At 35.6% G+C, this 13684-nt stretch overlaps 1 protein-coding gene across 3 annotated transcripts in view; it reads right to left on the reverse strand.

Annotated features, from left to right (window-relative positions):
- Positions 1-5304: 5304 nt before the first annotated feature.
- The window catches only part of LOC106883461 (uncharacterized), a 35414-nt gene continuing 27034 nt past the window's right edge, over positions 5305-13684 (reverse strand). For all 3 annotated transcript variants that reach the window (XM_014934502.2, XM_014934494.2, XM_014934487.2), the window contains 3 exons: positions 12825-13056; positions 8500-8669; positions 5305-6123 (listed from right to left, as the gene is read on the reverse strand). In XM_014934502.2, coding sequence (XP_014789988.1) covers positions 5365-6123; positions 8500-8669; positions 12825-13056 — 1161 coding nt within the window. In that variant the 3' untranslated portion in view covers positions 5305-5364. The remainder of the gene's footprint in view (positions 6124-8499; positions 8670-12824; positions 13057-13684) is intronic.

The following is a 13684-nucleotide window of genomic DNA, read 5'->3' on the forward strand; positions in this document are numbered from 1 at the left end:
ATATATATATATATATATATATATATATATATATATAATAATAGAAATGATATATGAGCATATGCATGTATACATACATATATGTACATACCTGCATATCCAGGTACAGGACATCAAAAATCATGGACAAAAAAAGGAACATAAACAAAGCACAAAAAACAGACTTTCTTATGGACAACAGAATGAACACATAGGAAAACAGACTAGCCACTTAGGGAACTTTTCATTCATCAGCTGCCTCTATTCTAAACAAGGCGTTTCGAAGATGAGGCAGAACGCACTCTTAGAATAGCTCTTCTCACAAAGTGGATTAACCTGCTAAGCGGAGGATTCCAAAGTAGCAAACAAAAACCACGACAGGAAAAATTAAACAGTGAAAACAACGATAAGCCGAACGAGATGAGATACTGAATACTGTGATGTGACGAACTTGAGCGGAGAGAGATAGCAGTTCATCTTGCCCTTATGCTGGCCGAAGAGAGAATGGAAGGTGACCACAGGACACATGTGATCAACGAGGAGTGGTAGAGAGAGGAAAAGGGAGGAAGTTGAAGAAAAGTGAGTGACGAGAGACAGGGAGGAAGAGTAAGAGAGAGATATGTGTAGCAGTGAAGGGGAGAAGCAAGGACAACAGAAGGAAGCAGAGCGAGAGTGGCAGATAGGTAAGAAGAAAGATAGATAGATAGATAGATAGATAGCTAGGGCTATGACATTTCACCTCTCCTGATATTAAAGGAGGACTTATTAAATCATTGTCATGCTTACATATTTCTGCATGTCCATTTGCCTGCTGGGATCTTTTGACATCTCCCTCATATATGTCTCTTGTTGCATTGGCTTCTAAGTGGACATACAGTGTTGCATTTGCATGAAATCCTGCCTCTGTCTCGGGTATAGTCTTACTGACGTAAATTTTCTTTGTATTCAGTGCACCACTAAAAACTCTAAAGGTGTATCTATTAAATGTTTTTCTGAATTTGTGTGTTTGGGAAAAGTGTTTATCAACTAAGCTAAGAAAGATCTTACCTACACAAGTTTTTACACTCAGTGAGAAGTAGGGTGTGAATCAGAACTTTCTGGTGACATTTTCTCTTGGTGATGTTAGAACATTATCTTCAATTTTTTCAGCTCTTACATTACTTTTTTTTATTTTACTTTAGCATTGAAATTTCCAATGATTTTTGAGCCTAGGTATAAATTTGGTAAATGGTTACCATTCCATCTGTCATATTGAGATGTTCATAATTTTGAGAAACAAATGTAGAACATTATGCAGTTTGTATATTCTTTCTCTACTCTCAATACCATTCCTTGTCTTTTAGTGTTTTAATGAAATTTATTCTACAGGAATGGATAATAATGTAGAATAAGTTCACTTTTTTCTTTACATATAGTTCCAAATAGATGAGACCAGATGCAGAGATGTCTCCTTATCACATGATCTGAAACAGGTTAGTTATTAGCCAGCAACTCAAAGGTTAGGCTTTACAAAGCCCCTATTTTCCCTAGTTGCAATCTACACCTTCAATGTGTACCCTAAGATATGAAAAATGCAGTAGTCTGTATTAGAGATACTAAGAGGCAATGTAGAAACACTTTCTTAAAACAATCTCTTCACATGACCTTCACCATTATGCATACACATATTTATGTATTTATATACACATCATTAACAAGGTAATAAGGAGACACTGAAATAATTTGGTTATGGTAATAAGGCCACTGAATAACTATATAGCACTGGTATTCTGCTGAGACTTCTCAAACCCCAGATTGTCTGCTAGACAGAGGAGAGAAAGACCTCTCAGATATGTGAAGAACAATGAAAGGTTGAGTATTTGATTGAAGCGAGTGGACAGGGGCAACGAAGCTCCAGAGAGAACTGAGCAGCGGCTAACATAAATTTTACTGTTTTGGAAAGTTAAAGTTAATTCTAAACAGGATGAAATTGCTATTATGACCCATCTACTGCCATACAGATGCTCTTCTGTAGAGGATGATGTATCCAACCACTTCACATTATATAACTTCCTAGTCTCCAAAAACATAGCATTCTTTAATCAGTTTTACTATTTCTGAAATACTTTTTTGTATTGTCTACAACTAAATATACTGATATTTGTGATCTGTTAGGGAAAACATGCACCTCTCATGAGGTGCATGGTTTCTTTTTCTGGCAGAGCTACAAGATCTCTCTCTCTCTCTCTCTCTTTTTCTCTCAACATCTGCAGCTTCAGAGGTCAATCTTTTCTTATAATCTCTGTAATGTCCATGGCCATAGTCATTCTTAGCTTCCTCAAAACCAAATCAAGGATCAGTTTCTGTCATGGTTAAACTTCCCATGTCATGCTCTCAGCCAATATCAGCTGACAATTTCTTGTCTTTGGCTACCCACAGCCTTTTCATATTTGCCCAATGATAAGGTTGATTGTAACTACTCCACAAGTAACTTTAGGTTTAACATCCCTGGTCTCCTTAACATTTAAGGGTGGAAAATGTGTTGTTAGGCAACAGATGTAGTCAGCCTCTTTATTCAGTTACTCACTCTGAGTTAATTTTTGTTTGAATTTTGCAAATTACCTAGACTATGTGTTCTACATTTTTGTATATTTATATCCCTTGACCAGTGGAAACACAGTAGGACAACTGTGCTGATGAAGCCTGTTGTGACAAAAGCAAATGTCCACAACTGTTCTCTTATTTCCAGACAATAAACCTGTCCTTTTCTTCAACTGCATCTTGACTTTTGATAATTCTTGAAATTATCTCTCTTCATGAGAGCTTGTCTCTCTTGCCATTCAATGATTATGGCACATCCTCTAGAAGTAAATGATTTTAATACATCAAGAATTTATGTTGCATGATATTTAATATACCTGTATTTTTCTATTCATATAAATGCCACTGGTCACTCAGAATTACTACTCTTGGCTTTTTTTTCTTTTTAATTTTGCTTTTAACTCACCTTGCAATAGCAACCAATTCAAACCAATCTGGTTATTACTACAAAATACTCTGGTGGAAATATTCTTTACTGTCTTTGAGTAGTTACTGCAGGAGAACCAAATTTTCTGTGGAACTGGCTTTAAAGGTGGTATATGAAGTTTAAGATCCCATTGAGGTATTTGGTTAGAAATGCACAGTTCAAGATGTTAATGAGAACAGTGAACATTTACCTGTCTTGATGATCCCTCCCTTTTCCATCTGTCCTTAAGGAAGTAGTGTCTTGTATGCATGTAGTAACACTTAACCATTGCAATTGTCAAACAGTCAATAAAAATGTCATTCATTATCCTTGTGTTGGACAACCACATTTGAGCCTATCTGCCATGCTTTTTTTTCATATACCTTTTATTTTGTTTTTTTTTCTTATTATTACTGAAGAAATTCAGCTGCAGATCATTGAAAACAGCTTTACAAATTTCTTCTGGGTAATCTCAATAGATGGCAGTGTAGCAGCCCCACCCAGCTAATAGAGGTTCATTTTAGTTAGCTCTGATCTGTTTGGTTTTCTTCCTTGGCAAAAAGAAAATGGTTTCTATCCTAAGACCAGTAACCTCATTTGCTACCATCTGGGTGAGACAGCTCTTTGGTGTTTCTGAATCATTAGGTGAATTGTTTCTCCTGGGTGCCAATGCTACATATGTTGCAACATATCTGCAGCTGTTCAAAACTACTAAGTGCATTCATGGTCACTAATATGTCTTCATTTGTCAAAACAACTGCTGGGTCATTTTAGAAAGTTTGGATATATCCAGAGCAACACCCTTAATGGGAATATTTGGAAGCTACACAACGAGTTCAGATTTCTCCCTACAATAAAGTCGTATATTATTCCAGTCTTTATTACCAGAAACCCTTCTGCCTTCTTCAACTGTACACTTTTGAATATTTCTAAGTATTGACTCACTGATCAAAATTCTAAAGGCAGGAAGAGGACTATCTCTAATGACTCGAGTTGTAGCATATGTGGTTGGGCCTGACTGAAGTTTTATGACATTGTGGGAAATGACCACATGCATGCTGTGATGACATCAAACAGCCAAGAAGAACCATCCTCATCTTTCAAACATTGAAAAACATTTCTTATATTATCAGTGCTACTATCTAGTTTATTATTTGGAGCTACAGTACAGACGTCTGTTGATTCTTCACTAGAATCAGATGAAGAACATTATATTCAATTTCTGAAAGTGTATCATCAGTTTCAGAAAGCTCAGCATCTGATGAATCAGATGAGATATTTCTAAGTTCTAATATTTTACCATCTGTTAGGACTCTGGACATGTCAATTTCTATTGGAAAAATAATACAAAATAATTATGAAATCTGATAAAATAGAAGAAAGCAAAGTAATTATGCATTTATATTAAAAAAATCATTTTTTGCTTTGCACACAAATATAGATAGCCAAATCTTGCAATCTTGACATTCACAACTGTCTCAATTATGGGTAAATGAGTGTAAGACAGCAAGCAAAAATCAAACATGTTTGACTGTGAAACGATTTCAAACATATTTATACATAAAAGGGTGGGCAAGTAACAAAAGCATGTCATGTATCGACTGATGTGTAGTCCTTGTAGGTAGTATAAAGCCTATTTTTTATTCCAATCCAACCTACATACAATGCATAATGTGTATAGCTAACATAACATGAAAAGTCATGTACCATGAAATAAATATTAACAAATGTTTTTAAGTTATGAACATTTAAAAAAGGAAAGTGCATCAAGTGATGCAGTTGGTCCTTTTAGTGTTAAAAATATCATTTTAACAATATTGTATTGCTACTTCATAAAAATGTAGAGAAACTTGTCTGGCAATTGACATGAGTTTTAAACCACTCTTTATCAAATTTAGTATTTTGTCAAACTTTTGAAGAATGAAAAAATCTAGACAGCTTTGTGGATAACTAAACTATGAATGCTAACATATTTATATAAGATTTTGGTGTATATCTGATCTAGCTTACTGTTTGATTTTCAATTTGTGAAATGTGATGTGGGGAGGTGTAAAGATCAGAGTAATTAAAAAATTCTGAGAGTTTTCTCAGTTTTTGGATGCCCAGAGGTAGGTACAAATTATGTAATAGACATTTATAAGTAGTTAAGAGGGTCGCCAAGTAACAGTGGGCAGAGACATGTATTTAGCTATGTACTAATTATGTCTGATGATTTACTGTTATATCTTGAGCTACAATTTAATTTGCATTCTATGCAACAAAAATTCATTAGAGTTTCATAACTTCTGTTGGGTGTTTAAAGAAACAATCTGTAATAAAATCTAATGAAAAAATAACACTTGTTTCAAAATTTACATATCAATTTATGCTGTGAATATAAAATGCATTTCTTTGAAAATTTAATAACAATCCAAAACATTTTCATCGTCTTCCTCACTTATCACTCCTTCATCACAATCAGCAAGTATGTCTTCGATTAAAGATAGTGGGTTCTTTATGTATAGATCGCAGTTCATTTGACAATCCTGTAAATAACTACTTACATCAAGTTTGGAAAGCATTTCTACAAAAGCCACGCCTTTATGTTTTTTTGCAGACCATTCGCAAGAACGACAACAATCTTTACTACAACATTGGTACAAGTCCTGTGTATCCATATTCGCAGTTTTAACAAGACATTGCCCAATGTCCTCCAACTTGATATGTTCAGCTAAAAATTTCTTCAAATTAACAAGGACACGGCCAGCTTCTTCTTGCACACTGTAGTCACAGTCTCGATAGGCTAAGAGTAAAGAATCGATGCAGTTGATCTGCTGAAATTTAGAGAGCATCTTAAGTATCTTACAATTTGTACAAGCTTTACATATTCCACCTGACATGACTAATCCAGCTGCATATGATGGAACACTAGTTGTACTTTGTAATGTCAATTGCTCTTCAGAAATGATGATACTCTCCCAATATTCAATGCTAACCTTCTTCACTTCCCAATCCAAGTCGTCCTGCAACACACTGTACATTGCTTTATGAAAAATTGCAAGTTGATTACTACTATGCACAGTTTTTGACAATTTCAGAAGGAATTTTGCAGCTGCCCGCCGTGCAAAGGCTTCACTATCCGTTTCAAGAATGTTCATAATGTCTTGTTGAATATCAGCCTGAAAAAATAATTTCACAAAATACTGGATTAGAAAATGTGAAATGGGTGTCATGGATGAACAGAAATGTAATTTGGAATATTAAGTTCCAGGAATGATGAAACATACAAGTAATGTACTATTGTTAGTTCAGTTTACTCTGTCCTACATGTAATGTGAAATCTCATTTAGATATAAGCAGAGCAATAATTTGACATAAATTCATTTAGACACAAGCAATTTTTTAATTCATTTTATATGTTCTGTTTAATTCCTATGTTTTTCATTTCATGTTGATAAAATAAGTATCATTCATACCCTGGGTGAATCCAGTTTATATATATATATATATATATATATATCACTTCCTCACAATAAACTCATTTCTGATTTTAGGCACAAGGTCGTCAATCAACCCTAATACTTACCTGATACTTTATTTCATCAACCCTGAAAAGATGAAAGACTTAGCTGTCTTCAACAGGGTTTGAACTCAGAATGTAAAGTGCCAGAACAAATAGTGCAAGATTCTTTTTTTTTTTTTTTTAATCCTACCAGTTTACCACCTCCCTGCCAGCTCAATAACGTTTTATAAAGAATGGTATAAGCACAAGATGTTGAAACTGCCTGCCTGCAAACATTTTTCTGAACTAGTTACCAGAGGATCAGTGTTGTGGGCCAATAAAATATTCAATATTAGTAGGACTTGTGGAAATTCCACAGAACAAAAAAGATTAAGAGAAGCTATTTAAGAAAGAAAGGCTGGTTTGCATTTTTATTTTGCTAAGTTATTTCATTTATAGTAACAATAATATATGATTTTAAAATGTCCCTCTGCTAAGCACTTTATATTTCTCTCTTTAACAAACTTTTTAACCATGTAATCCCCTTCTTCATGTCTTCAACATTTCTCTTTTTCTCTTCACCTCGTATGTCCACTAACCACATGTTTGATGGCATAATGCATCAGCTGGCTATCTGCTCTCTCATTTCCTCTTCATCTCTTTCACCCCACCTCTTCCTCCTCCTCTCTAACAAACTAAAGTGTAAAGTGTGAACAAACAGGTAGAAGAATATTATAGATTTAGTTCAATAAAAAATTCTTTGCACTATCAACACACCACCATCATCATCATCATCACTATAGTTTTCAGTATTTTCATTTCCTTTTCGTTTATGTCTATTTTTTCTTGCTGTTGCTGTGTCACTATTCTGACAGTACAAACATTATCTCTCTCTCTCTCTCTCAATATAACTGCCTCCCCTGTCTATCTCTCTTTATCTGCCTTTCTTTAACCTCACTACCAGAACATCACCCTCTGCTAAATATTGTATTTCAAACATCTTTTACTCTTTACCTTTCCCTCCCCACCCTACAGCACATCATTAACACTTCTCTCTCCCTCTTTTCTCTCACTCTTTGCCTTTCCCTTCAACTAACCAGGTGATGCATTGGGCCTTTTTATACATCTTTCTCTACTTCTTCCTCAATTCTTTCTTCTCTACTCACACTCCTCCCCTCCTTCTCTCACTTTTACTCCACCTCTCTAACTAACTAAAGTATAACAGGCAAATGAACAAGCAGATTATTATATAGCTACTGTGTCAATTTAACTGGTTATTCATTGCATCTTACATTGAACTTGTTTCCAATGAAAAAAATCAACAATGATGATGGCCAAGAAATAATATACACGATAAACAATTTGCTTGGTGTTTATAATACTGAAGATATTACAGATGAGTCAGCTATATTGTTAAAACCTCACTTAAGTAAATGAAATCAGTATTTCTAATAAATGTATAAAACTAGTTTTAAATACACCAAATGGCTTCATTTATTAAACCTGATCACACAGTTTTTCAAAAAGTGATCAGCTGCCTTACCGTAGATAGCGAAACATCCATGATATCAGTAGATTAGAAATGGATTTTTTTACTTGTCTTAAGCATTTTTAAAGGAAATAGTTAATTGAAGCCCAGTATATTACTGATACTTACTTTTATCAATACTGGAGATTCAATATTGATGATTAAGACTAAATATTGAAAGTTGTGATATCAGTGCTTTCTTATTTCTACAAATTTGCAGCCTAGTATCCCCCAAATGGGACATATTTGAATGAGATATGGACTCTGCAAGACACACAAGAATACCTGTCTATGAGAGTAGTTATTCCAAAGAGGAACTGAAAATGAAAGAAAAGGACTCTAGCACCAGTGGCATGATAAAATGTATCCAGTCCACACTGTAATATACAAACAACAAAACTGATGAGTTACTCAGTGTTGTAAGAGAGATGGTGTTGACCAAGATGCTATGAAACCAGTTCAAGGAAAAATAATCATATAATGACATTTGCTGAAACAAAATAAAAATATAAATTTAAAACTGACCGGAGATTTTTCAACAGTTGACAGAAAACTTGACCAGAGATCATCAATATTAATCAAATGTAACAGAGCAGATATACAAGTGGCACGGACATAACTTTCACCATCGGATAAGCTGGAGTAGGCTAATGAATGAAGTTTATTTTCCTGTATCCACAACTGAAATTCAGGTGCTGTTAAAGAGAAGTAAAGTAAAATATAGAAATGGTGATTTTTCTTGTGTCAAAGACAAACGATTTTTTTATAATTAGGCAGAAAATCAACTGCCATCATCATCATCATCTTAATGTTCATTTTTCCATGCTCATGTGGGCTAGATGATATTTATTGAAGCAAATTTTCTATGCTTAGATACAGAGTGTACTGGGTGCTTTTTATGTGGCACCAGACACATAAAAAAAAGTGAGGTCACAAAGTAATCACAAAACAAAACCCTTCAACTGAATGGGGGATATGAGAGTATAAGAAAGGGACAGAAGCATGTATCGTGCTGAAGAGGTAATGGAGAGAGAGAGAGAACAGGGATAGAGAAATAGAAAAGGTGGGTGGGTGGGTTGGTACGCAAGTGTGCAAGAGAGAAAAGAGTAAAAAAGGTGCTTAGCAATGGGGGTAGAGGTGAATGCAGTGAATATGCTGGAGTGAAAAAGAGAGTGACAGATAATGAAGAATGAGGTGAACAGAGCAAATGTCAGTTTAAGGGAGGAGAAGTGAAGGAAAGGAGATTGAAGTGGGTCAGCAAGGAAGAGGAGGTAAAGTATGGTAGTGTGGATACAATGTGAAGTGTAGGGGGATAAGTAGTATCATTTAGAGCACTTAAGTGAACAGTACTACAGTTAGAAGTCACATGTTTGCCAGAAGCAAAGATCCCCAAACTTTTTACACTATCAACCCCTTCATGGAATCCTTGACCCCCTCACCAACCCCCAGGCATGTACAAGAAAATAAATAAATAAATAATAATAATAACTAAGTAACTGTGCAGTTTCCATATACATCAGTAAGGGAAACTGCATACCAAACCCTGCAAAACTGTTGTTCTATATCCCCATCCCCTGTGAATATCTTTCAAGAAATATAAGGAAACAAAAAGGAAAAACTGTTTACTGTCATTGTGGAAATCATGAGAAATGTGCAAAATATTGAATATAATGTTGGAGTTCAACATACAGTGTTCAAACTTATCGAAATACGTGGAAATGCAGATTGATAAATGAATATGTTGCATGAAATATTGAATTGGGCAATAAAAAGAGAGGAGAATCTGTTTGCTGTTATTTGGCGCCTAATATTAAATACTTTAAAAAAAGAATTAATATACCTTTTTATTGAATTGGTTGACATCATTAATGGCAAGATTGTGTTTGATGAGCATTAGAAAGGGCATTGATATTTGGTTGGAGATTGGTGAGTTTTAATCATAAGTCACCACTCTCTTCCAGGTTCAGTCTGTTTCTCTGCTTTGTTAGAAATGCATTTGTATGCCTAAAACCAACTTCAACCATGTACAAATTTGGGAATGCAACTAAAAATAGCTCAACTGTTGCACTAAGCTTGGGATATTTAGTAGCAGTATTTACATTGCTCCAATAGTCTCTGAGGCTTTTACTTCTGAACAATGATGTAGCTTCGAGTTTCACACACATATCGAGTTCATCTTCTAAGTGAGATTCAATGTCTGCATTTTCTATTTCCAAATCAAATGGTGTAACAATCCAGTTGGATACATGCATTTTTTCCAGGTCCTTGAAACATACTTTAAAGTCTTCTCTTAATTTTTCAAGGTGCTTTATGTATATATCTAAATCATAGTCTGAAATATTTTCATCTTCCAATTGCTGCAAATTTGAAAAATGTTTAAAATTTCTATGTGCCAATGAAAATTTAACCCTTTAGCATTTAAACCGGCCATATCCGGCCAAAAGTATTCTGCCTATTCTATGTTCAAACTGGCCAGATCTGGTCTCTCACACCAACCCTACAATATGGTTTTAAAAATTAACAGCTACCTCATCAAAATCTCATAGCTATGAGATAATGCTTGATTAGTTCAAAACAATGTGGATAAAAAAGCATTAATTATGGCAGAATAATGTGCACACTAAAGGGTTAAATATCCCTATTTTGACTTGGAAGCCCATTAGGATTGAACAACTGTAACATCTTTACCTTGCAGACGATTCTGTATTTCATTAGATTTTGAATATAGATCTGCTAAATAGAACAGATGGTTCTGACACATTTCCAACTCATCACACAGTGTTGGGTCCACATCTGGAAGAAGCTTCACAGTTGAGTCATAGAAGTCAACAAGTCTTTGCAAGCTATCACCACTTGACAACCACCTTACCTCAGTGTGCAAATGTAATTGGTTCAAAGTTTCATCATTTTTTTTCACATAACATTGCAAATATTCACGAATTGAGAGGATGAACTTTAATTTTATTGACTGACCTGATACACACTTTTAAGGCACCATGCAGTTCACCACTAAGTTTTTGGCTACAAGATGGTGTCTGTACATACTGTTCACACAGTGAACAGTATGTACATTGGGAACCTAGGTGGCAAATCATTGTTTGTGCACCATCAGCAGCCACAGCAGTAATATTCCTGAGGGGAACATTGCGTTTCTTCAAATAATCCTCCAAATACAGAAAACTTCTCTCACCTTTTGCATCACCTTTGTCAACAATGCACTTTAGGCTTGGACTATAATACCTCACACAGGCCATGAGAATATTTGAACTGCCAAAAGTTGATTCATTGAGTTGAATAGAAAACTTGCAATGTTGAAGCTCAGATGCCAAGGGTCTCTCCACATCATCAGTCATCTCATCAATGCATTGCTGCACTGTATTTGCACTTAATGGTATGCATTTTAGAACAGGTTGAGAGTCTTTCTTCATAACATTTTCAATCACATCTTTAATTGCTGGTATTGTGCTCTCTTCACCAATGGTATATGATTTTCCTTTCTTTGCTATATTAAGGGAGATGCAGTATAATGTCTTCAGTCCTCTTTCATTATCAGCACTGGCAGATGCTTCAAAAAATTTCTTGAAGTTTGGTTGATTTCTAAATTTTTCTTTCAGCATCTTCAAAAAATCAAGAATGAATCTTTTCAAGGTGGTCTTTCAATTTCGTGGGTTTCGTGGCATCATTACTGAAAGCCTTTTCGCATAACAGGCACATCGGCATTGTTTCATTAGTAAATGAAGGTAAGAATCCAAACTTCAAATACTCTTGTGAATATTGTCTGCACTTCTTAGCATTAGCGGCTATCATTGTGCTTACTAGAAATAGGTAAATTTAAACAGTAAATGCACAGTTATCAGTTCACTGACACCACTCCAATAGCTATGGGTGTCTCTGGACTAGTTGGCACCAATGGCCATCTGATGGTGGCTCTGGCCAGCAAGCATGTGCTACATATCAGGCACTGAGTTGATCTATGTCTCTCTCTCCCTGTATGTGTGTGTAGTGGTTGGAATGTTTGTGTGTATTTGTATGTTTACACACCACCATTCTACACTCAGTTGGGTTCCATCTCTGCAATGTTCGATGTTACTGTAAGTGAAAGAATTGTCACTGCTGCCTCTGTGTGACTGTAGGTTTGTATGAGCACTAACTATGTTGGATGGTCAGCAATATATGTATCAGAAAGTTGTATTTTATGTATTTGTAATCCTTATATGAATGTCAGCTTTCAAGCCCAAATGTTCAATTGACTCCACTTCTGACCCCCCCCCCCCCGGCACCTATCAACCCCTTGAATTGTCTCATCGACCCCTGATATCAGCCACTTTGGAGACCCCTGGTCTAAAGTTTTAAGCTTTGTAATAGGAAGTGAATAGAAAAGATAGGAAACATTTAGATATTCTAAGTGTTTTATCTAAAAGCTATATACCTGTGTTCCATACCCACTCAGGAAAGCTGTCAGTGGTGAAAGTTGATTTAAATAGTGTTTAATACATTCTTAATCTTTCAGTAAACATCACTGGATAGACAAAAGTTCAGAGGTGACCAATACAAACTTATTCCAAGGATTACCTCACTGTGGAACTAATTGTCTTTAATTCCTGTAATCATCTGTCCAGCCTTACTCATCTCTTTCTTTTTTACATTCATGTGTACCAATGTGAATATTGTGAAGTGTTTATGTTTTTGTAAAAGGGAGGAACTTTCTAAATAAGAGATATAAGTTACATTAATATTTACCTTTAAATGTAGTGTCCCGCAAAATAGCAGGAAGTCCAGTGACATAAAACCAATTAAAAAAAGACAAAAGAATTTTTAAAAATACAGACAACAGAAACAAGACAACTTACTGTTAGAAGCTGCAAAACTTTTAGAGAGAAACTCCATAGCAGAATCCCTGATTTCCCACTGAGGATGACACAGACAATACTTAATGGCACTAGACACTTTGCTTGGTAAGTCTTTTACTGTGGAGTTAGTCATGTTATTGCTGGTGCCTTTGTCTGTTGAATCGATGGCATCTTTCATCTTCAGCACTGGTAGCATGTATAACCAAAGACAATCAAAAGACTGACTGACAACCTATTGTAAAAACACATTGGTATAATTCTTCAGATATGTCTCAAACTCTCTTATGACATTTATTTCTCTTTCTCTCACATTTATATCAATTATCTTGTGCTTGCATGGAGTGAATTGTCTTTACAGTTGAATACCATGCTTCTGCTAATAACTCAACTGTGAAGTTGATGTCTAGTTGTGTATCCAGACACTCAAACTAGAATAAAAAAGCTTTGTCTTTCACAATACATTGACAATAACATTAGGTTCAGTAACATTAGAAGCATCAGTTGTGGTGTGCAAGAGAGACGATTGCACTGGTATGGACATGTGGTGAGAATGGATGAGGATAGCTGCGTGAAAAAGTGCCACACCCTAACAGTTGAGGGAACCCGTGGAAGAGGTAGGCCCAGGAAGACCTGGGCTGAGGTGGTGAGGCAAGACCTTCGTACATTGGGCCTCACTGAGGCGATGACTACTGACCGAGACCTTTGGAAATGTGCTGTGCGTGAGAAGACCCGGCAAGCCAAGTAAGATCGTTGCCAGTGCCCCTGGACTGGTTCTCGTGCGGGTGGCACATAAAAGACACCATTTCGAGCGTGGCCGTTTTCGTGCGGGTGACACGTAAAAGCACCCACTACACTCTCAG

This window comes from Octopus bimaculoides, chromosome 7, assembly GCF_001194135.2.
Source record: "Octopus bimaculoides isolate UCB-OBI-ISO-001 chromosome 7, ASM119413v2, whole genome shotgun sequence".
In the NCBI taxonomy this organism is placed as follows: domain Eukaryota; kingdom Metazoa; phylum Mollusca; class Cephalopoda; order Octopoda; family Octopodidae; genus Octopus; species Octopus bimaculoides.